Source organism: Sus scrofa, chromosome 11 (assembly GCF_000003025.6).
Source record: "Sus scrofa isolate TJ Tabasco breed Duroc chromosome 11, Sscrofa11.1, whole genome shotgun sequence".
Taxonomy (NCBI): Eukaryota; Metazoa; Chordata; class Mammalia; order Artiodactyla; family Suidae; genus Sus; species Sus scrofa.
The window spans coordinates 12704060-12728371 of record NC_010453.5 but is presented as its reverse complement, the minus strand read 5'-3'; the positions used below and the strand labels follow the sequence as shown (position 1 = coordinate 12728371).

General features: G+C 44.6%; 1 protein-coding gene across 1 annotated transcript; it reads left to right on the top strand.

Moving 5' to 3' along the window:
- On the top strand, positions 391–22720 carry SMAD9 (SMAD family member 9). The gene is given in 5 exon segments (NM_001195510.1): positions 391–818; positions 4615–4872; positions 11636–11857; positions 20287–20543; positions 22508–22720. Coding segments are annotated over 5 exon segments (1293 nt in total). The 5' UTR covers positions 391–406; the 3' UTR covers positions 22652–22720.

Genomic DNA, 24312 nt, shown 5'->3' with positions numbered 1-24312 from the left:
CAAATGTGAAAAACAATTCAAAGGCAGAATTAACAAGACTTGGGTATAGGGAATTAAGGAGAAGGAAGAGTCAAAGATGACTAAGAGTTTTCAAGTCTAAAACATTTGAAGAATATTTTCTCCTGTACATCCAACCTTTAGTGTTTTTTGAAAGTCTCTAATCCTGTGTTTTTGTTTTTGTTTTTTTTTAATTAGAGTTGGGCAGCCCATTCCAGGCCTTAGGAGAAAATCCACTTCGCAGCCAAAATTGGTCCCAATTCCTTCCGGAAGAAAGGGAAGACTTATGACGTCCCTGGCGAGTTGGCACCTATGACATCCTGGGAGGCGTCCTTGCTCATTACCCTCGGGCCGTGAAGGGCTTCGGGTCCAGTTCACAGCTTCTCTGGACGCCCACAGTGCGCCTCTTATGCACTCCAGCACCCCCATCAGCTCCCTCTTCTCCTTCACCAGCCCCGCAGTGAAGAGACTGCTCGGCTGGAAGCAAGGAGATGAAGAGGAAAAGTGGGCGGAGAAGGCGGTGGACTCTTTAGTGAAGAAGTTAAAGAAAAAGAAAGGAGCCATGGACGAGCTGGAGAGGGCCCTCAGCTGCCCAGGGCAGCCCAGCAAGTGCGTGACGATTCCCCGCTCCCTGGACGGGCGGCTGCAGGTCTCCCACCGCAAGGGTCTGCCCCACGTCATTTACTGCCGAGTGTGGCGTTGGCCCGATCTCCAGTCTCACCATGAGTTGAAGCCCCTGGAGTGCTGTGAGTTCCCGTTTGGCTCCAAGCAGAAAGAGGTGTGCATTAACCCCTACCACTATCGCCGGGTGGAGACGCCAGGTGGGTTTTCTCTGTGGTTTATTGTAAGAGCTAAGAGGGCGTGTCCCAGCTGGTGGAGAGATGTGAGGCACCCCCAGAGGAAGGGCCCGCCTTGGCAAGGAGTGGGGGTAGGCTCAGTTTGGAGGAACTGATCCAAGATTTCGTAGTCAGAGAAATCTAGACAGAAGCTATCTCTTTTCTGTATACATGTAAGCGTTGTGTGATTTTGAAAAAGGCAGTTTTATTTGGAGGTATTTTGGAGTCATCTATGAGTTCTTAAAAAGTCTCTGCATGGCCTTGACATGATCAACTGTAAAAAATAAGCATCTCCTTCCCGCCCCCTCTTCTTGAACTCAGCTCTGCTGAGCTAAACTGTCTGCTGCTTTCCCCAAGCTCAAGTAGTGGAGGTATCTGCTACCTGAGTCTGAAGACAGCCAAGGAAAGAGTTGCTGGAAATCACCTGAGCTCTGGGAAATGGCCCAGGTCTGTTAAGAGGCGGTTCTGTCTAGGAAGGCAGGCAGGGGTGAGAGTCAGCCTGCCACCTGGCTCCTGGGTTCAGTTCACCCTGCAGCAGCCCTGGGTAAGTTGTGCCCAGCTTACAAAAGTCTTAGCGAGGTGACTTTTCAGGCTCCCAAATCCTGCCTCATGTTGTAAAACTGTTTTCAAGGAAGTCACCTGCTTGTGCATGGATGCTTCTCACAGTCACATCATCCCGGATACAGGGTGAGACTGTTTGGAGAAAGTCCCCAGAATGATATGGGGTGATTCTGGGTGAATCTTCCAAAAAGGAAAAATCAGTGTTTATTTGAACCTTGTTAACACCGTGTTAAAGGAGCAACATTGGAAAGAAGTCGTATGTCACTTACTGTGTCAGGTCCTCACTTTCAGACAATTCATGACAAAGTCAGTTTTTTATTCTTCTGTATTCATGGAACACATACAAGAAGAGTGAATGGCTTACCATCCCGGTCTTTTTTGCACGATGATGTTGACTATTTGTTTTATAGTGTCATAAGGTGATGTACACAACTACAGGTTTCTGAAGGAGGAAGAAATTGTTTCTCTGTTACCCTCATCTGTAGTGGTTTAATTGGAAACTTTTCATCTACTTGTTTGAGTATATAGTCAACCTGTAGAGCTGAAAATTATTGCTTGTTAAGAAGAGACAAATGTATGCTAGTGGATAAATGGTGGGCTTTGGATGGATGTTATTGTTACTGTGTAGTTCTCGTTGTTGTCTATTTACTCCAAAACCTTTACTTTTTCTGAGAGCTTTTATCGGTACTTGCAGGTGGTAACAAATGCCTAGTGTGATATGAAGCAAGTGCTTCAGCAGCTGTCTCCAGAAACAACCTTTTTTTAAAATTTTTTGCTTTTATTATTTTTTAATTTTTTTGCTTTTTAGGGCTGTGCCCACGGCATGTGAAGTTCCCAGGCTAGGGGATGAATCAGAGCTGCAGCTTCCAGACACACCACAGCAACACCAGATCTGAGCTGTGTCGGTGACCTACACCATAGCTCATGGCAATGCCAGATCCTTAACCCATTGATCAAGGCCAGGGATTGAACCCACATCCTTATGGATACTAGTCTGGTTCCTTACTACTGAGCCACAATGGGAACTGCCAGAAGCAACTTTTTTTTTTTTTTTTCTTTTTTAAGGCCACACCTGCTATGGAGGTTCCCAGGCTAGGGGTCGAATCGCAGCTACAGCTGCTGGCCTACACCACAGCCACAGCAATGCAGGATCCGAGTTGCATCTGTGACCTACACCACAGTTCCCGGCAACGCCAGATCCTTAATCCACTGAGCAAGGCCAGGGATCGAACCTGCAACCTCATGGTTCCTCATCGGATTCTTTCACTGTGCCAAGACGGGAATTCCCAAAAACAGCCATTTTTAATCATCTAGTTCCCTCTATTATTACTAAAAATTATGGAGACAACTCTAGATAATATGCATATCCATCTGTTTCCAAATTTATCATTTTTAGATAATTTCATTGACTCTAACATAAAAGGTGAGGATTTAGCTAATTTGTATTAACTTCTTCCTTTCTTCCTCTTCTCAGTCTATTTTTTGGTTTATAGTTCATATTATTTTTTGGCTATTCTACTTGTTTCCATTGTGGGATTTGGGGAAAGAATTATTTTCCCTTAGAAGAGCATTGGTCCCTTGCCTTCTGCTGTCCAGCATTGGTGATGGGAAGTTGTAAGTCGTTTTCTCATGTCCTTGTAGGTGACTTTGAGGTGATCCCTTGGGAGCTTTTAGAATATTCAGTTTGTCCTTAGATGTTTGAAATTCAAGATGGTATGACTAGGTCTGGGTCTTTTTTCATTCACTGGGCTGTGTGCTCTGTGGCTTGTTTCAATTGGATGACATAGATCCTTTCTTAGCTCTGAGATGTTGTCTTCTATTATTCCTTTGATGGCTTCCTCCCTCTGTGTTCTTTGCTTCTCTTTCTGGAACTTATACTGGTCCAAAGTTTCCCCTCAAGAGCACTGATGGAGTAATGTCTTTCTGCCAAGCCTTGTGACATTTAGACGTCAGTAGGAGCTTGGAATGCCTGGACAGTGCTTGCTCCAAAGAATTGCATCTGCTCCCGTTTTTCTATAGGAGAATAAATTTTTTTTTTTTTTTTTTTTGCTTTTTAGGGCCATGCCTGCAGCTTATGGAGGTTCCCAGGCTAGGGGTCTAACAGAGCTGCAGCTGCTGACCTACGCCACAGCCACAGCAACGCCAGATCCAAGCCGTGTCTGTGACCTACACCACAGCTCACAGCAACGCAGGATCCTTAACCCACTGAATGGGGCCAGGGATTGAACCTCTATCCTCGTGAATACTAGTCGGGTTCGTTAACTACTGAGCCATGAAAGGAACTCCCAGGAGCAGAAATCTTTTAAGAGTGTGGAGCCCAGAAGGAAATACACTAACATGAACAAACTGTATTTTTAAGTTCTCTATTGCTGCTATTATCTACTTATTCACCTTTATCATTATTCACTGTTTATCTTTTACTTTGATTTTTAGTTACCTTTAAATCTTTCTGCTAAAGACAAACAGAATGGTTTTACTTACCAGCAATATGGAGCCAAAAAATTTAGGCTGGTTTATCTAAATACTTCAACGTGATTCCCAAAGTAAAAATATTCTGTGCATGACTTGGGGTTTCTTTGCAACTGAGAGAAACCGATTTTGCCTGGGGTGGGGGGACCACTGTATGGGCAGGATCAAAGGAAGGAAGACTTGAACAGTTGGTTGTCCAGAGGGCCAGGTCAGAGGGCAGCTGTGGTCATTTCTACTGTAGGAATGAATAGGCAGTTTCTTTATAGATTGCTGACGTCAGAATGATTCTTCTCTGAACTTTTTGTTGGAGTTCCCACTGTGCTGGGATAGGCAGTGTCTTTGCACCACTGGGACGCAGGTTTGATCCATGGTCCAGCACCGTGGGTTAAGGATTCCTCATTGCCACAGCTGAGGTGTAGGTCGCAATTGTGGCTCAGATACGATCCCTGGCCTGGGAACTCCATATGCTGCTGGGCAGCCTAATAATAATAATAATAATAGTAATAATATAAACTTTCCCTTTTTTGGCCACGAGGAGAGAAGCCAGAGTGTTAGTTTGATTCATAAGCTCCCTTTTGGGGAAGAAACGGGACCTTTCTGGACGGTGTCACGATGAGCACACAGAATGCTGGGCAGGTCCTTCCCAAAGGAAAGGCAGAATTTGGTCATCTAGAAATGCACAGAGCAGCCAGCATCCCCTCTGTTTTGTGCCCACGAGCCCATGTTCTGACCGGTTCCTTCCTCCTCCCAGTGCTGCCTCCCGTGCTGGTGCCCAGACACAGCGAGTACAACCCGCAGCTCAGCCTCCTGGCCAAGTTCCGCAGCGCATCCCTGCACAGCGAGCCGCTCATGCCGCACAACGCCACCTACCCCGACTCCTTCCAGCAGCCTCCGTGCCCCGCCTTCCCGCCGTCGCCGGGACCCCCGTTCCCGCCATCCCCTTGCACTGGCGGCTACCCTCCCTCCCCGGAAAGTCCTTCGGAGCCGGAGAGCCCCTTCCAGCACTCAGGTCAGTGACAGCTGCGGTCTCCTGGAGCGTGACCCAACACGGTCGTGGGCGGTTGGGCCATCACGGTGATAATCACTGTCACTTACAGCTCCCACAGCTGTCCCCTGGGGCCATTGGACCCTGCCCACCTTCCAACCTGATCAGAACTCTGCCTGTTTTGGAGCAGTTTCTGTTTCTTTCAATAAAATAAGGAATATCCGGAGCTAACAGGTTCCTAAGGGCATACGCAAATGCCTTTGGTGCTGGATGTTGCGATCTGCCTCATTTGATCTTCTGTCCTCATTTATTTAACAGATAATTTATTGAACTATTATCTGCAAGCATTGTCTTAGGGTGCTGAAAGCTCCAAGATGTCTTTGCTCTAGTTTCTAGTTCTAATCCTCCGGAAGCTCTTAGAAGCTAAATGGATTGGAACGGCATCCCCTGGGAATGTCCAGGGTTTTTGTTTGTTTGTTTGTTTGTTTTAAGGATTTAGAAATAAGATGACAGAATACTTCTCTAGTGGAACTTCCCTAACAGGAAGATTTGGCCTGAGGGCAGGTAGTGTGGGGGATCAGTGCTAGGACTTTTCTTTGACTGCCCCTTTCAGCAATCCCAGGGAGTTTGTTCTTGCAAAAGGTGGGGCTGTATTTCAGTGCAGAAGAGACAGAGTCCCCAGCTCCTGCTGGTGCTGTCTCCCTTTTTGCTCTGGGAAGCCAGCAGAGTGTCTTGAAGACAGAGCTAGTCAGTAAATATTTGCTGAACTGAAAAAGCCTATGGATACACACTGCTATGTATAAAATGGATAATCAGCAAGGACCTGCTAGATAGCACAGGGAACTCGACTCCATATTTTGTGATAACCTATATGGGAAAAGAATCTGAAAAAGAATGGATATATGTATGTAAATAACTGAATTACTTTGCTGTAACCTGAAACTAACACAACCTTGTAAATCAACTATACTCAAATATAAATGAAAATTTGAGGGGAAAAAAAAAAACCTATGGGAATTCCCACTGTGGCCCACCAGGTTACAAACCTGACTAGTATCTGTGAGGATGCGGGTTTGATCCCTGGCCTTGCTCAGTGGGTTAAGGATCCAGTGTTGCTGTGAGCTATGGTGTAGGTCACAGACACAGCTCAGATCCTGTGTTGCTGTGGCTGTGGTGTAGGCAGGCAGCTGTAGCTCCAATTGGACCCCTAGCCTGGGAACCTCCATATGCCACGGGTGCAGCCCTGAAAAGCGCGCACGCGCGTACACACACACACACACACACACACACACACACACAACACACACACACACAAGAAGAATATCCGGAGCTAATAAGTTCCTGAGGACGTGCATGAACACGCCTGGTGCCGACACTGCCATCTGCGTCTTCTTGTGTTTGTTTATTTAACAGATATTTGTTGAACTCTCATTATCTGCAAGCATTGCCTTAGGGTGCAGAAAGGAGAGTTAAACTGTCCATAAAAATTGTCCTCAAAGAACTTATAATATGTGGGAAGATAAAGAAGGAGTTGCCTTCCCAGTTATTCCATGATCCCCCCCCCACAGCAATAATGCTTCCACTGGTTTCCATGTACAGCCACTGTCTCATTTATCACCCTGTGTTATGTAATTCCCTGTGTGCTGGTCTCCCGCACTCAGTGGTCAGTCTTCTCTCCTGGGCGCTCAGCACAGAGCCTAACATGTTCCTTTGTTGATTACCTACCAGCTGTCACTCCCTTGATGAGCGTGAGTGCATTACCACAGGCCTCTGGAACTTGGCAGTAGAGCTCAGGTTATAGACACAGATTTTACTGAGTCAGGAAGCAGTGACTGAGCACCTGCAGAGAGCCGGGCCCTGCCCTAGTCTAGAGGCACAGTGCTGACTGACGGTGACCGTGGCCTCTGCCCTTCCAGAGGCAGTGACTGTTGAGAACAGTTGTGTGAATAAGTAACCAGGTGTGTTAAAGGCTGAAGCCGTCCAGGCAGGTAACTCTAAGGACCTGAACTAAAGAGGGGAGGTGGGCACCATTGTAAATCAACTTAGGCTTCAATAACACTTTTAAAAATGAGAAAAAAAAGAGAAAGGATGTGGTAATGGAAAGAAGACAATGAATTTGAGGAGGTAGAATCCACGGGAGAGAGAAGGCTGGTGCTGGAAGGAAGCGCTGGAGTCATTCACGCAGTGGAAGAGACGGCTGAGGTCTTGCAGTGGCTGAATTCACTGAGAAAGGGACACAGAGAAGAAGTCCTTTGAAGACAAAACCATTGTTAAGGTACAGGAGGATACTTAGGTTCCAGAATACATATTTACATAAAACACATTTGGGCTATAAAGATTTCCTGTACTGACTCCTCCTGCCCTGGTTAAACTAAAGGTTGATGTCCCCCTCCCCCAATCACCCACAAACAATAGACCCCAACACCGATGCAGAAGCCAAGCTGGTTTATTTCTCACAGAGGGAATAGCATGCAGAAGCCAAGCTGGTTTATTTCTCACAGAGGGAATAGCCCTTCTAATTACAGAGAAATAATTATCTTCTGTAGGATTCACAGGGAAATGACAACCTGAATAAACTGATCCATAGATAAACTAGAAAGAACTTTTGAGAGGAACTGGCTCAGCTCATTAAATTTTTTTATTATAGTTGATTTACAATGCTGTACACATGTCTGCTGTAAAAATTTTTTTACTAACTTTATTAAGATATAATTTACAGAAGTTCCCATTGTGGCACAATGGGAATCAGCAGTGTCTCTGCAGAGCCAGGTATGATCCCTGGCCCCAGACAGTGGGTTGAAGGATCTGGTGTTGCTGCAGTGGCTCAGATCTGATGCCCAGCCCAACCCTGACCCAGGAACTTCATATGCTGTGGGGCGGCCAAAACAGGAAAAAAAAAAAAAAGATATAATTTACATGCCATACAATTTATCCATTTAAATGTGCAATTCAGTGGTTTTCCATCTATTTAGTTTTCGTATATTATATATAACTTCATATTGTATATAATATAAATATAGATTCATGTGTTATGTATAAAGTTGTGGCAAAATATATGTTGCATAACATTTTCTCTTTTGACCACTTTTAAGTGTACAATCTGGTGGTGTCAAGTACATTCACAATGTTGTTCAGCCATCACCACCATCTATTTCCAAAATTTTTTTTTTAATCACTGCAAAGAGAAACTCTGTACTCATTAAGCTATAGCTCCCAATTCCCTCTTCCTCCAGCTCTGGGTAAACGTTAATCTACCCTCTGCCTCTATGGGCTTGCCTGTGGTAGGTGCCTCATATAAATGGAACCATACAATAGTTGTTTCTGTGTGTGTCTGACTGTGTTTGCTTAGCTTAATGTTTCCACAGCTCATCCATAGTGTCGCACGCATCAGTCACTCCACTTTCGTGACTGGACAGTACTCCAGTGAAGGGATATATATACCACATCTAAAAAACATCTGTTTGTTAGTGATGGATACTTGGGTTGTTTGCACCTTTTGGATCTTGTGAGTAGTGTTTCTATGACCATTGATGTGCAAGTATTTGTTCAAGTCTCTGCTTTTCATTCCTTTGGGTACATACTGGACATGGAACTGCTGGGTCCTATGGTAACTCTGTGTTCAGCCTCTTAATTTTGTAGATAGATTGACTCAAGGACCTGTGAAAGCATTCCCTCTCTTAGCTTTTTTACCAAGGTCACAGTTTATTTTCTCTCAGCGAAATGCCTTATCACCAGTACTGCCGTGTGGTCTGTGGACCACTTGCATTAGAATTACTGGCATTGCCTGTTAAAACTTATGTGGCTGCACCCAGCAACAGATCTACAGACCCACATTTGCTGGGGGTGGGCCCAGGAGTCTGCATTTTAACAGGTTCCAATGGTGATTTTCATGCACACTGAAGTGTGAGAACTCCTTGGCTGGACAGTGCAGTTCAACAAAGAAATACAGACCCAAATTTTAATACCATTGAACTCCACCACTAATATAACAAGACTGTTCTAAAGCATCGTTAGGCGTGTGTACAGAGGGAGGGAGTCACTTGTTCTGAAGGCCTCACTGAAGAGTTTTCCCTCTGCGTCAGGAGTTTTTATCATTATGAATTAATTTCTGATAAGATGTTACCCACCGAATGCATACCATTCACCTACTTATAATCACCGTCCAATCATAAAACCGCTATTTGGGGGAAGAACCTTTCTCAGGGTGCCTTGGGCACAAGGTTATAATTAGGTTTCAGCCTGTGTTCTGTGTTTGGGGGGCATATTTTGAACTGTCTGCAGACAGAGCATCCCCGTGGCCATGGGACAGTCTATGGCCACAGAGGAACTGAAAATTAAGCTTGCTACAGAGACAACTTAGTTTCCTCTGTTTTGAAAGCCAGGTAAAGGCCTCTTCTGCATTGGAGAAAAGCTTGGAGAGTGGCTCCAAGACTTGAAAATCTCATCATGAAGTCATTTGAACCCAATGATAACTCAGAAGTCAGAGGAAAAATGGATCAACCCTGTAGCGAGGGGCTCAGGACAACCAGTTTCTCCTGGAGGACCGTCCCTGTGTCAGTAAAAATGGCCCCCTTACACGGCCGGTCTCTCAGGCCACCAAACCCAGGAGTTTAACGGCAGACAGGGTTGGATCATGCTGTCTTTGTGTCTGTCTGTTTGACACGCCTTCGTTTGACTGCTTTTTTTTTTAGCTGATGCACCGCCCCCGCCTTAATCATGCCACAGAAGCCCTGGGGACCCTGAATGACCAACCTGTAGATGCCACAGCTGATAGTCATTTAGTGCTCTTGGTGCCTAGTGGAGGTAAATTTGCAGACAGACAGCTAAAATGTAGCTGTTTTCCAAGAGTATTTCCTATTACCATCCCCTTTCTGAAAAACAAATAAAACCAAAAGAGGAACAAAATGTGCTGGTCTCCTGTTATACGTGTGTTGTAAGCGGCAGATAGCATGGTTTTGCATTTTGATGTTGGCCTCCCTCAGTGCCACAGAATGAAAGTGTTGTGGGTCATTCTGGTTCATGGAATACATTTAAAAATGTAACCCAACATTTAGAAGTGTGTATTTCTTGGTGTTTTAGTATGACACTAGGTATTTAAGTTACTGTTTCTTCCAATTGTGTGTATGTGTATGTGGTCCCCCCCCACCCCAGGGCTGCACCTGAGGCACATGGAAGTTCCCCAGCTAGGAGTCGAATGGGAGCTGCAGCTGCCGCCTACACCACAGCCACAGCAACTCGGGATCCAGGCCACATCTGTGGCCTACACCACGACTTACAGCAACACCAGATCCTTAACCCACTGAGCGAAGTGAGGGGTCGAACCTGCATCTTCATGGATTCTAGTCGGGTTTGTTACCTATGAGCCACAACGGAAACACCCCAATTGTGTTTTTACTGTAATAGGTTTGTAGTGATATCTTTCACTCGGCTTAGAGAGGGTGCTCTTGGAAATACATATACATAGACATTTTTTATATGTAATTTTATTTGTCTTTTTTCATTTTTAAAATTTTGTTGAAGTATAGTTGATTATAAGGTTGTGATAATTTCTGCTGTACAACAAAGTGATTCCATTACACGCACGTATACACACATTCATTCTCTTTCAGATTCTTCGCCCACATAGATGATCACAGAACACTGGGTGGTGTTCTCTGTGCTGCACAGCAGGTCCCTGCTGGGCCGTCACGCCGTACACCTCAGTGTGCATATATCCCAGTCCCAATCCCAAACCCCCAGTCCGTGTTTGTGTCTTATAACAGGCCAGATAAATGTTGCTCAAGTTTACTGTTCATATAGACCACATGGCGATCTGTATAAATGCTGATTTTGAGCCCCCATGTCTGGAGGGGCTCCAGGCATCTGCATTCCTGACACGCTCACAGGTGATGCGGGGGCTGCTCTCCAGGACCCACACCGTGAGGGAGGGTCTGGAGGAGTTTACTATTGAAGTAGCCCAGAGGGCATTCTTTCCTCAATGCAGGTCTGTTTGTAAATCAAATAATAACCCCCTAATTTATCTGTCTTAGTGCCTATAGGAACACACTCTAGATACAAGAATTACTAGGATAGTCAAAGAAAAGAAAGATACTATAGCAAATAAAAAGGCAGAGAAAGAGTATGGGTGGCAAAGAAAGCAAGAAAGAACTCTGCATTTTAGTTCCTGGTAACTTCCTTTGAAAACTTTGCTGTGAAAACATAACATGCATAGATTCCGTAATGAAATAGATGTCTCTCTTTAGTAGAGTAGCCAGTGATCCCATGTGTGCACAGAGGAGAATGTGAGTCTAAGTGGAAGTTTCCTTTTTCTTTCTTAAATAATTGAAAGTCCTATTCAGTGGTTTGCGTCTGGTTTTTATCACATCCAAACTAATGTTTTTCTTTACCTCATTAGAAAAGGATGCCTTTACCAGATTGACACAGCAACGATAAGATGAGGTGACCTGCCAGCCTCCTTTTAGCTGTGTTTCTTTTAGGGGGGATGACATTTCCATGGATCCATTCATACCGTTGTCTGCCCCCATGCCCTGGTACTAATAAACGTGTTTACAGAGGCTTCATCCCTGGGAGAGTCACAAGGACAGCAGCCCTCGTGTCGTGGGTACGTGGACCAGATGCACTAACTGCAGACAGCTTCCGTGAAAGATACAGATTTGAAAAGACCACCTGCTTGGTGTTGCAGCCACCGCGCTGGGGCAGAGCGCCAGCCTGTCTGCTGGCGGGGTCGCGAGCGGGGAGGTGCGAGTGACTGTGCTAGTGATGTGCCATCCAGTGCGTTTTCTTTCAGATTTCCGGCCTGTTTGCTACGAGGAGCCACAGCACTGGTGCTCCGTCGCCTACTATGAACTGAACAACCGTGTTGGGGAGACGTTCCAGGCTTCCTCCCGCAGTGTGCTCATCGACGGGTTCACAGACCCCTCAAATAACAGGAACAGGTTCTGTCTCGGACTCCTTTCTAATGTGAACCGAAACTCAACGATAGAAAATACCAGAAGACACATAGGAAAGGGTAAAAGCAAATACGTAATTCCTTCCTGTCTTCTTCTGAGCTAAGATGTGGAATTAGAAACGAGCCGTGCCTTGGCTGCTGGACCTGGTGGGATGATCCTGGGGCCGGTGCGCTGGGAGACGGTTCTGGGGATACTGTCGGAAAAGACAGGGGAGTTTTCAGGATCTCAGTCTCTCTGCCTCTGAGGTCGGCGGGGCATCTTCTGGAGGGTGGCTCGGGACGGGTACGAGGACGATGGACAAGATGAGTATGAAGGGAAGAGGAGATAATCAAACAGAGGCATGAGTTATTTTTGAATTATCTCAAGGGGTAAATAGGATACCTTCTGAAGAAGAGGTGTCCTGGCTGATTGTTTACATCAGGGAACGTTACCTCCAGAGACTGAGAAGTTACGTGGTTAAAGGTCATAACTGACTTATGCCGGGAAGCCTTCGGTAGGTGGCCGGGCCTTTCCTGTGTCCCAGCACTGTTACAGCAGCCCAAGAAGCATCAGCTTCACTGGAGTCTGGCCATGATGCTTTGGAACCCATCTTATGGGCATGATCAAATCCTGGCTGAGCGTGAGGTCTGGTTGAGGGTCTTTAAGTTACTTTCGTTTATGTTCAGATGGTTGGCAGTGTCTGCTTGAAGCCTGGCTGTCCCCTCTGATGCTCTGGTAACCCAGGTGTAAAGAGCCTTCAGAATCATCTTTTCTCTCCTCACAGGCCTTTTTTTTTTTTTTTTTTTTTTTTCAAATTTCCCAGGGAGAGTCATTATTTCACTTGTGATGCATTCTGTGTTCTTGCTAATGGGCCTCCTAAATGTCTCCTGTTGTAAACCTACAGACCATCGATTAGAAACAGGCTGAATCTGTTCGCTGAGTTGACTCTTAATGGCGACAGTTACTTTGTGTTTCTTTTACGCTGTATCTTTCCATAGTGGCTTTGAGGTGGCTTACAGAAAGACATCTTTGCAGTGAAATAAGAAGTAGAAAATCAGAAGCTGGGGGTGAGTGGAGGAGAAGAATACAAGTTTGTCATCCCTAAGGGTTAGGATGGTAATTGCGATTGTGGTTAAAATTTTCCTCTGGGCTTCCGGACAGGGAGGTCAGAAAAGGGATGCAACTTTTATCCCAAAGGGGGAAAAATAGTCATTTCTCCAAGGAAATAATACTTTGACTGGGTTCTTAAATTTTCCAGGTATGGTTTTTTCCCTTCAGATGGTTTTCATGAGAATCTTCAGGTGAAACCTAAAGGTAGAACGTTGAAATGTACTGTTGTCGAGCCGTTCACTGAGGGGCTCTGCAGATTGCCCTGCAGATTAGGCTTGTACTTGTACCACTTGATCTAAAAATAGCATGATAGCGTGTAAGGAGTGTGGACCACCTTCGGGAAACCATTCTGCAAGTAGCTTGGGCAAGGTGCTGCCGATGTGGATGGACAGACAGTTGGTGTCATATTACTGACTGGGAGGCGATCCACAGGCTTTAAAAAAAAATAAAGAGCAAGATCCAGGACTGGTGACCTGTTACAAAAACCAGAAAGGCTAGGAAATGGTCGCCTGGATGGAAGGGCCCTCCACCCTCGTCGTGGTCCCCAAGGCAAAGGCACATTTATCTCAGAAAGCTGCTTTGAAATTGCCTCAATGCAAAAGAAAAGATTTTAAAGGGGTTACAAGCCATGGCGTAAAGCACAGCATGAAATATGTTTAAAGCCAGAGCTGTCAGTCTTCCGTGAGGATAGGCGAATCTCAGGTGTACCCCCCGCCCCCGACTACCTGGTTCTGAGCTGCGTGACTTCCCGGAGCACCAGCCTGAGTAAGTTTACAGCCAAATGCACCCCAAGGTTACTGAATAAGTTAATTTGCTCAGTGGAGTTAATTACTAGAGACGCTCAGCCTTCAGACATTCATCTCACAAATATTTATTGAGCATCTCCTCTTAGCCAGGCAGTTCTGTCACTAGGGATGCGGCAATGGGAAACAAAACAAAATAAAAATTCCTGGCTTTGTGGATTACATATTAGTAATGAAAGACAAACAAGAAATTACAAACACACACACACAATGTCAAATTATAAGTGTCTAGAGGAAGATAAAGGAGGGGAAGAGAGTGGGGAGGGTAGCCAGGGCAAGCTTCCTAAGAAGGTGACACGTGAGCAGAGAGTAAAGTCTGGGTGCCAGAGGGGAGAGCTCTCCAAGCAAGGGGAACAGCAGGAACACAGACCCTGACACCTGCCTGGCACAGGGTGAGGAATGGCAGGAACACAAAGGTGAGTGGAACAGAGTAAGCGAGAGGCCAAGGAAATCATAGAAGAGGAGGGGACAGGACCAGGTCAAGGTCTTGAAGCCATGTGGAGTGCTTCAGCTTTGCCTGTGTGACGTAGGAAGGTAGCTTTAGGTTGGAGTTTATAAAAGGATCCCCTGGCTGTTGTATTGAGATGAGACTGTGGAGGTGGGTGGGACAAGACTGGGAAGTATCTACAGAGAAAAATTCTTTTATTATAGTTAATGATGAGCTATTTCTCCTCTCAGTAGTTACAGTTGCTTTGAGGTCACTTCTGGTTTGTGTTCCTTGCTGCTTAAGTTGAGAAAGACAGCTGGCCCTCTGAAGGGCCACCACCCTGTCAGCGGTGCATGCGTTTTTCCGTAGCAGTGATGGTTTATGCTGACTCACCCACAGCTTTCATCCTGCTTTCCATCTAATGTGACACAGCGTCAGGCAGTGGGGCTGGTATGAAGCCTTTGTTTGCAGCCTTGCAACAGTCAACAAATCTATTGCTTTGACCTCTTTAGCCAAGTGCTTTTAAATAGCAGAGGCTACTGCTTCGTCAGAGGGAGGACCTCACAGACCCTGCAGCACTGCATTCTAACATAGGTCTGTCCGTGTTCTTCCTTGAAAACCAAGCAAAGCACTCGAACTCTTTCGAATGGCTGGTAGCTGCTCCCATGGATTCCCCAATCTATGGGAAGCAGCCTGGAAGGCACTTACAGGTGTTACTTTTCTTGTCACTCATTTTCCAGAGGAGACAGGGGCAGCTCAGAGAGTTGAGTAGCTTGCCCATGGTCCCATGAGTAATGGTAGGGCTAAGCTCATGGCTTGTCTCCTGGGTCCCATGGCTCCCCTCTGCTGGGAGGGGGGTCCCTCCTTGCTCTTCTGTCTCAGCACCCCTCTTAAGTCACTGGTTGAGGAACTGAATCTTTCCACATGGAACAAAAACGCCACATGCCACAGCCATGGTACATCCTAATCAACCCTGAGATGTTGAAATAAGGCTCTAATAGTACTAAAGTGGTGACATTTTACAATTATATGCTTTAAAAATGGAAATCAGAGATTTCATATTTTCCTTACAGGAATATTCCAGAAAAGGGGGTTGTGGTTATAAGGATCTTTTTAGAAAAAAAGGTGAAGCCCTGCTGACATATCACACTTATTTGTGACTGCACAAAATAAGGCAAAGATTATTTTCTGATGGTTTGGAAAGCCGATTTGGATCATTGGAGTATACAACGCGCCTGCTTTTCTAGAGTGGCTCTTAGGATGGCCGTGATTTCCAAATAATGAGGAAAACCACAGTTTTGAATGGACTGCATGAGCATACGTGTGCTTTTAAGGAGATTGAGGTTGGATTATATTTCCTAGAGATGCACGACTTAATATAATCATAATCAATAGCACTGTCATCCCTAAGCGCCTGTGATTTGCGCTGTAACTGAAGGCAGCGCCACTGACCCTAGCAATGACCTGTGCCAGGTTCTCAGTGTGAAAAGACCCTCGGAGCAGGATGGGCATGTTTCTCCTTTGTAGCTGCAGACAGGCTGCGTTGTCTGGCTGCTAGCTGTGCTTCCCCTCGTGGGAGAAAGAGTAGGTAGTTATGATAATTCTGGAGGCATTAGCACCAGATGATGAATTTGCTGAAGCAAACCAAGACCTTCCTGAACATAATCATCATAGATTCCAGATCAGCTTTGGAATTTGTGTTCTTCATCCTTTTATGAATCTTTATTTTCTTGCACCTCTCAAGTGGTTCTGTAGAATTCTAGTAATGCCTCCTATTTTGTGAAAGACATTAGTCCTGAAGGCCTGGTTTGGTTTGTCAGTTCCTTAGAAAGTGGGCCTGCATGTCAAGGTGATTTGGGGATTGCTTCCTTTCCCAATGGATTTAGTTTCCCCATCTCAAAATGTCCTTTGCCTTCGGACTTTGAATGTGTATAAGGCTTCTCATCCCTGAAAAAGCAAATCCTAACAAGTTTTAACACCGACCGCCGAACGTTGTACTGTTGCAGTTTCACACAGGATATTGTAGAATCCTTAAAATGTTCAAAATACTTTAACACATGAAAAACAGGTTGTGAAAGATCCTGTAGAGTGTGATCCCAATTTTGTTTAAAACATGCACATAAAAGACTGAAAGGTCTATGATAAATGTTAGCTTTGATCATTTCTGGGCTGTGGATTTGTGGCTGATTTTTATTCTTTGCGTCTCTGTATGTTCTAAGTTTCCTCTAGTGAGTTTCTTGCTCCCGTGAGGATGGGTCGGGCTGGGATGGCTGCACTTGTGCTGAGAGAGAAAACATCCCGGTGCACCCACCCCGGCAGAGTCACTGAGTATGTGAACGCAGGGTGGGGCATTCAGTAGAGTTCAGTTCGGCCCAAAGCTGCTTGTTTATCACATTGTCCAGAGAGACTTCAAGTCTTCAACTCCAGCTTTAGAGGACTGACTTAGCTGAGAGCCTAAAGGCCAGCTCTCTGTGAATTGGAAGGAGTCTCTTTCTCAAGAGAAGTTACTGCCATCTGCTGGAGAAGTCTTGTGATAATTACACAACTCTGAAGACTGAGGCACAGCCTGGGTTTGTGCAGTGCACAATCCTGGGCACAGTCCTGGGTGGGCTCACCTCCATCCTATGGACCAAAGCCCTGGTATAGATCAGGAAATCTCTATTTTTATATTATTTTTTGTCTTACATTAAAACTTTTTTTTATTTTGGAAAATTTCAAAAATACACAAAAGTAGAGTCATGGACTAAATCTTCATATGACCAACTCCAGTTTCAATAATGAGTCACATTCTGTGCCATTCTTTTCCTCCAGCCTGCCACAGTATTTTTTTTTTTTTTTTTTTTTTTTAGGGCTGCACTCTCAGCATATGGAGGTTCTCAGACTAGGGGTCTAATCAGAGCTGTAGCCACCAGCCTATGCCAGGGCCACAGTAATGCCAGATCCAAGCTGTGTCTGTGACCTACACCACAGCTCACGGCAATGCCGGATCCTTAACCCTCTGAGTGAGGCCAGGGATTGAACCCTCAACCTCATGGTTCCTAGTTGGATTTGTTTCTGCTGTGCCATGACGGGAACTCCCACAGTATTTTTGCAAGAGTATTTTAAAACAAATCTCAGACCTTATATCCTTTCTCCTGTGTGTCTAAGTACGTGTCTAATGACATAAGGAACTTCTGAAAGTATCATCAGAAGATATTTTCTTAAAGTTCCAGATGATCCTGACAACCAGCCCAGTTTTTAGAATAGGCATTCAGAAAGTAGGGCAGCAAAGGCAAGGGGAAGATCAGTCACAGACTCCAGGGAGGATGTTGAGTTTGTGCTGGTAGGTTCAGGGTGTTTTCTAAGCAAAGTGGAGAGCCATCAGGGGTCTGAGCAGGGCCGTGGGTAATGAGAGTGCTTTCCCTCCCTCCCACTCAGGAGGGGATCCGTGCATCTTCCTTCTACTTTGGGATGCTGGCTCCCCCCTCTCACTGGTAGTAGATTCCAGAGCGTTGGCATCTGCTCACCAGCCTAACAAACCTGCCCTCCTCTGTCTGCTCCATCATCTGTCATTCAAGGCTGCAGAAGACGACCAGAGAGGAACAACCTGCAGTCCGACTCGACAGACCCAAATCAAACCCTGAGTCCTAATTAACCACCACACGGGACTCCAGACTCCCTAATCTCCTGTAGGTTGGGTGCAGGCACTCACAGATGGAAAACTGTGACACAGCCCAAGGGAGATGTAGTCCAAGGAGTAGGTAGAACTTGCCTGAGGACTACGTTGCCCAGCTTCTCTCTCTCTCTCTCTCTCTCTCTCTCTCTCTCTCAGGTGGCACCTTCTTTGGGCATTTATCCTAAATGTTCTCTATTCCCTATGGCAATCTAGCATCTCATACATGTGGTTTCAAGCCACTTTTCTGGCTTGTCAAGTGGATGCAAATAAAATTTTTAGATGCTGCTGTCTTTAGCCAAAACCTAGCCTCCTTCACACCGGGGTTGAAATCCCTCCTATACTGGTGCTCAGAGCCAAGCGCATCCCGTTGGCTCTGCCCCTTTTTCTCGCTCAGGAAGCAAAACTGCTGCTTCCTCGTCCAGGCTCTTCTCTGCTTTCCATGCTCTGTCAGCATGTCTGTGGTTGCGGATAAGAATGTAACAGGATTGAAAATCATCCCCTAAATAAAGACCAGAGTCAGGTAACAAAGATCTTATCTATCCTCCTTAATAGATCTGGGAGGATTATATATGTGAAGGTCATTCAATTCAAAGACATGCTAAACGCTTAGCAGCCTCACGCTGTAGCTCTTTTACCACTTGCTGTCTCTCTCTGCAAAAACCACAGAGCCCCCCAGAGGCAGGCCTTCCCCTGGGAGTGTTTAAAAGAAGTGGCTGGGATTTGCCTCGGCCTCACCTCTTACCTGTCGGTCAGTGCAGCCACGTTAACTGTGTCTTAGCCAATTAGGACTGTCCTTCTACCTACTCTTCAAGGCCAGGGCCACGGGTGTTAGATGCCAGGCTGCTCAGGGATGTGAATAATGGAGGTGAGAAAGAAGAGGAGGGCGAGGAAGGCTGAGCAGAGGAGGGGAGTGGTCTCACCTGGGCGGCCAGAGGGAACCTTGGCCCCAATATCACGGGCTCTACTTTCTCATTGTGACCCTGGATCAGTTTCTTCAGACTATGTTGGTACTTGTGGTTGGAATACATAATACTGAAAACCGTACTTTTCTAAAACTATTACGGGAAAGGAGATGGGAAACGGAAATCATAAAGCTGGCGGGAAGTAGTCACATACAATGAAAATTGCCTCAGTGGCTGCTTAGAACCTGACAGAGAGCATTTCTCCCAAATGTACAGTTAAGCTCCCTGATGGCCTGGTCTGGTGCTTAAGGATCTGGCGGCGTCACTGAATGCGGAGTTATGCAGAGTGCGGTCTGAGCACCCCTGAGGTCTTTCAGTTTCATTTATTTAAAAAAAAATTTTGTTTTTAAAAGATCCCAAATCTTTCACCTGAAGTATTTTCAGAGCCATGTCTTTAGCCCCTTGTCACCGCCCGGTGATTGATTTACAGTCCTGGTGTAGTGCTCTCAGAACTGTTTCTGCTGCAGGTTGGAGGACAACTGTTCTGGTGTAAATACGCCCCAGTCCCTTGCTGTCAATTTATGTTGAATCTGAAACCCAGACATTTGGAGGGAAAGCATCAACTAAAACTTAATTTGGAGTGAAGATGAGTGTGAGGCAGCATCCTCAGAAAGCGCTTTGCCTTTTAGCTCTGAGACTGGGAGACAAAGTAGCATAAACCACATTTTGATTGTGTGTCTTTATATCTGAAAAATGTGGCACAAATTTCACAGTTCATAGGTAAAAATGGGGTTATTTCTATGATCTATAACTGTAAGTGATAAGCTTTAAAATGGAATAGATCTCTGAGGTCTTTCCTTTTTTGTCTTTTTAGGGCTGCACCTGCAGCATATGAAGTTCCAATGCTAGGGGATGCATTGAAGCTGCAGCCGCCGGCCTACACCGCAGCCACAGCAATGCGGGATTCTAGCTGTGCAACGCCGGATCCTTGGCCCACTGATCAAGGCCAGGGATCAAACCTGCGTCCTCATGGATGCTAGTCAGATTCGTTTCTGCTGAGCCACGATTGGAACTCCTCTTTGAGGTAATTCTTCAAAGAAGTGGATTTATAATTGTTGATAAAATAAAATTTGAACTTCATTTATTGTTGCCTCCAAAGTGGGTTTAGGGTATGCAGTTAAGTAACATTTCCATGGTACTGTGTGTGTCCACTTCTTTTTTTGTTGTTGTTGTTCCTGTATACACCTGAAGGTCTACTTGGTGTTTGCTGCATTATGTATTTATTTAGCATCTAATATTATGAGATCTTCCTTTTAGAGTGAACACGCATGCAATTGAGAAAGTGACGGGAATAGCGCAGGTAGACGGGAGCCTACCTCTTTGTTCTTGGCAATGATTGTAAGCCTGGGTTGCAAGCCACTTTGAAAGGGAAAAAACACGGATTATATGTAAAGCAGCCTTTGGGGCACACATCGGACTAATCTATGATTGGTGCTACAGGTTAAGCTGTAGTTGATAGTCTCATCTCTTGAGGTTGCGAAGGTGGATGAGAAGGGACTCTGATCAAAGCTAACTCTGCTGCTGGTGTTTGAAGACTGTTTTTGCCCCGTAGGCGTGCACCTCTACTACGTCGGGGGAGAGGTCTACGCAGAGTGTGTGAGTGACAGCAGCATCTTTGTGCAGAGCCGGAACTGCAACTACCAGCACGGCTTCCACCCGGCCACCGTCTGCAAGATCCCCAGCGGCTGTAGCCTCAAGATCTTCAACAACCAGCTGTTTGCCCAGCTGCTCGCTCAGTCCGTCCACCATGGCTTTGAAGTCGTGTATGAGCTGACTAAGATGTGCACCATCCGGATGAGTTTTGTCAAGGTAAGGAGCGCTTGCTGCCCGTTGTAAGGTGGAAAATGAGAAATAAACCCAGAGTGCTCTTTGGTGGATGTGGTGGTTAGAGCCAGTGCAAGTAGACAGCCTTTTGGGGGGAGACTCTGTTTCATTGTTTTTCAGAAGCTCTCCTCCGTGAGTGTGAAATCTCTCTGTGTACCAATTTGAAGAAAATTCTGAAGCATATTACTTTTGGAGGAAAACTCATTAAGATAGCTGATTTTTATTTAATGCTGAAGATGAAGTGACAATGATAATTGCATAGGACTTAGGGCTATAGCGGTTTCTTTATCCCTCACATTGCTGAGCATTACTGTCACTGAGTAAATGTTGGTGAATTTACCTGAATCAAATAAGACATTCTTCTTAACTCTTGCAAAGCAGATAGGCAGATGGAAGAAATTATAAATAAGACCCAAACAGATAATGTAAATTAAGTGCTCTTCATAAAAGTATAAATAAATTGGGATAGAAACACTAGGGGGGTTGTAATTAATTCTGAGACAGTAGTAGATGTTCTGTTTATGAATATTTGTTGAATTTCTCAACCTAGATCTTATTATAGTTGATGTGAAGGTTGGAGAATGGAGGAGCTACCTAGTGGGAAGGTAAATAGATGGATTTGCACAGTGAAGCTGAAGACTTCAGGTTCATTGTCTGTATTTCATCTCTTACAAAGCACTTGCAGATAATTCTAGTATTTCAGAATGTGAGCTTGGTTATTAAACTGAGACTATGTGGCGCAGTTTCCTCCTTGTTACATTATCCAAGGGGTCAGGATGGCTTGTTCTAGGTTTTTCCAAAGTAAAGCTTATTTATGAATCCTTTAAAATTACCATATAAAATGTGTCTTGTTTTTCTGTACTCTTAATTATGTTTTTATTGCATTTATAATTTTAGTAATTATTTTAAAAATAAGAATAGAGAATATCATTTTAAATTTACAAAATGCCTTCTTAAATCCATTTCTTTCATGGTGACAAAGCAGCTTTATTCAAATTTACTTTGAATAAAAGCATTTAAAAGCATTTTACATTGTGAGGCAATTAACAGATTACCTGAAAATCTTTTCAAATGTTCTGATGCCTTAGAGCCAGCAGAGGGCGGTAAATTCCATTAATGAACAATCATTTGACTTGTTATTTCTTTCCAGGTCTGTGTTTTTAAAATTAGGATGAAATGCCAGTATCTCGTAGAAATCTGATTTTCCTAAGATCAACTAAATGTATTTCTCAGATATGCAACTTTTCAGTTCATAAAACTACAGCATTCACAGAAAGCAGACTGTTACTAATATTGCAGGGGCTTAAAAAAAAAGCCTTAGCAAATGGAACTACAGAGGATCAGTTTAAAAGAAATTTACACATTCTTATCACGAGGAAAAAATTGCATCCCTGTGAGGTGATGGATGTTAACTAAATTTACCATTATCCATTTTTACTGTCTCTCCTGAGGAGGGTCAGAAAGGGCAAATTGCCGGAAGTGAGCCAGAGAGAGAGAGAGGGGAGAAACAGGCTTTATTAACCAGCCCTGAATAAATCAAGACCGCCCTCAGCTTTACAACGTTCAGATCCAGTCATTGGTCTGTAGTGAGCAAGCGTTTTGTGCAAAACGCTGTCTTCCGAATTAAGGTGAACACAAGTTTAAGCTCCTTTCCCTGTGGACGAGAAAATGATTTGCCAGCGTCTCCAACGTGGCTGGAACCCAGGCCCTCTCTGAGGTCATGAATTTAATTGTGAACCCAGGAGGAAACCATTGATGGGGACTCACCTTAGGGTGCCTGGTTGATGCAAAAGTTGTCCTGATCTTATGAGAATGCAGGGTTCGCATTCTTGGGTCCCAGGAGCCGGCCTATGGGTGTGTGGGCTGCGTCCACCCAGGCCTTTTTCTCTCGCCCCTGGAGGCCTCTGTAAAGTCTGGCACAGTCACTCGGCTTCCTTCTTGCTTTTCAGGGTTGGGGAGCTGAATATCACCGCCAGGATGTCACAAGCACCCCCTGCTGGATTGAGATTCACCTTCATGGACCACTGCAGTGGTTGGACAAAGTTCTGACTCAGATGGGCTCCCCACACAACCCGATTTCTTCAGTGTCTTAACAGTCGTGTCTTAATCCACATTTCTGTAGATTAGATGCTGTTGCAGGCAGTGGCTTGTGTCATTTCAGATTTGCAGCTAACTGAAGTTTCTAAGTACATGTATAAATCCATATAATATATGCTATTCATATTTTGTATCACTTTGTTTTGTGCTGTCTAGTTAACCTGATGCCAAGTACAGTGCAATTAGAAGAGCGGGTTTTTTGCACCCGTGCTCTAATAAGCAGCAGCTGCTTTTGTGGGAGGAAAGAAATGAGAGGCAACTGTATGGAGAGTATTTGAAGGGTGTTGGCAGAATAAAGGCAGCTTTCGTCCGCCATGTCCTACAAGGCATGTTGTGTGACCAATCCAGAAAAAAAAAATACTAAAACTCTTCATGTAGCAAAAATCAGGTACTGGCAAGCACTAGAGCAAATAGCACTTGAACACAAAACAAAGCTATCAAACCCATACAATTCAAATAACCTCACTTTCAGTGTGACTGGCCAAAACAAACAAACAAACAAAAAAAAGCAAAAAAATTCAAGCTTTTAAAGTCAGTTATGTAAGATAAGTCGCATAAACTTTATTTCTGAGGTTGAAATACCTATAGCTGGACTATTGTGATGATGTGAACGGTACATTTTAGACAGCTTTAAACTGTGATTGGGAAAGAAAGAAACTGTGAAGCTGAGAGTCATATTGCCTCCTTATCTACCACTGTAAAAAAACAAAAAAGAGTGAGTCCAATTTGGGAAGATACATATGAAAATAGCATGAAGTGAGCTATATCCCCCAGTTTGCAAAATAAGACCAGAACTTGGTCCCAGAATCACCCACAGAGACGCCTGCTTTCCACGTAGGAAATTGGATTCCTTTTTTCCCAGTTATTCATGTCAGACAGCTCTGCAGAGTTTTGAGTCTGCACGGTGAATCTTCTGGCCATGTGCATAAGTCCTGGATGCAGACGAAGCAGGTGAAATAGGAGCGTTGGACGAAAGCCCCCTGGGTTCACTTACGCTTTCTCCCATTCCCACGTCCAAAGTCTCTAGGCGAGGGTACTCCTTTTGCCACATTTTCCTCACATGTTGGCAAGTATTAACTATTCACAGAGGTACTGAAACAATGGTGAAGCCTTTGAAAGATCTGGACACACTGCTGGGATCAAATTTATGAGTTATTTAACTTCGTGTCTCTATGGATTAAATGATCTGCTGGTCACAGGTGGGTAGCTTCTTATAAAGCTAAAAGCCTCATACCTGGAAATAACTTCCCCAAATAAGGTAATAACTATAATCCCTCTCATTTTTGGGGAACAGTGGTACTGAATAATAGGACATTAAAATATATATATATATATATATGTACACATTATGAAAAACCTGTTCTTATCTACCCTTGGATGATAAAGAAAGGAAAATTCCCCAAATTTCTAGGTACTTTGATATATATAATTACCACCCACTAAACACTGCACTGCTTGGAAAAATATTTCACACCCTCTTAAAAATGTATAATTTAAGAAGGTAATTATGCTTGTAACAGACGGTACTTCAGTGATCCGAGAAGTTTCTTCATTTATACATTCTGTCTCTGCTCTTTCTAGCCTTTGTGCACACAGTAGTTGTTTCTCTTTAAATTGTACTCAAGCTAGGAATGATCATGTGAAAAAGATGTACGTG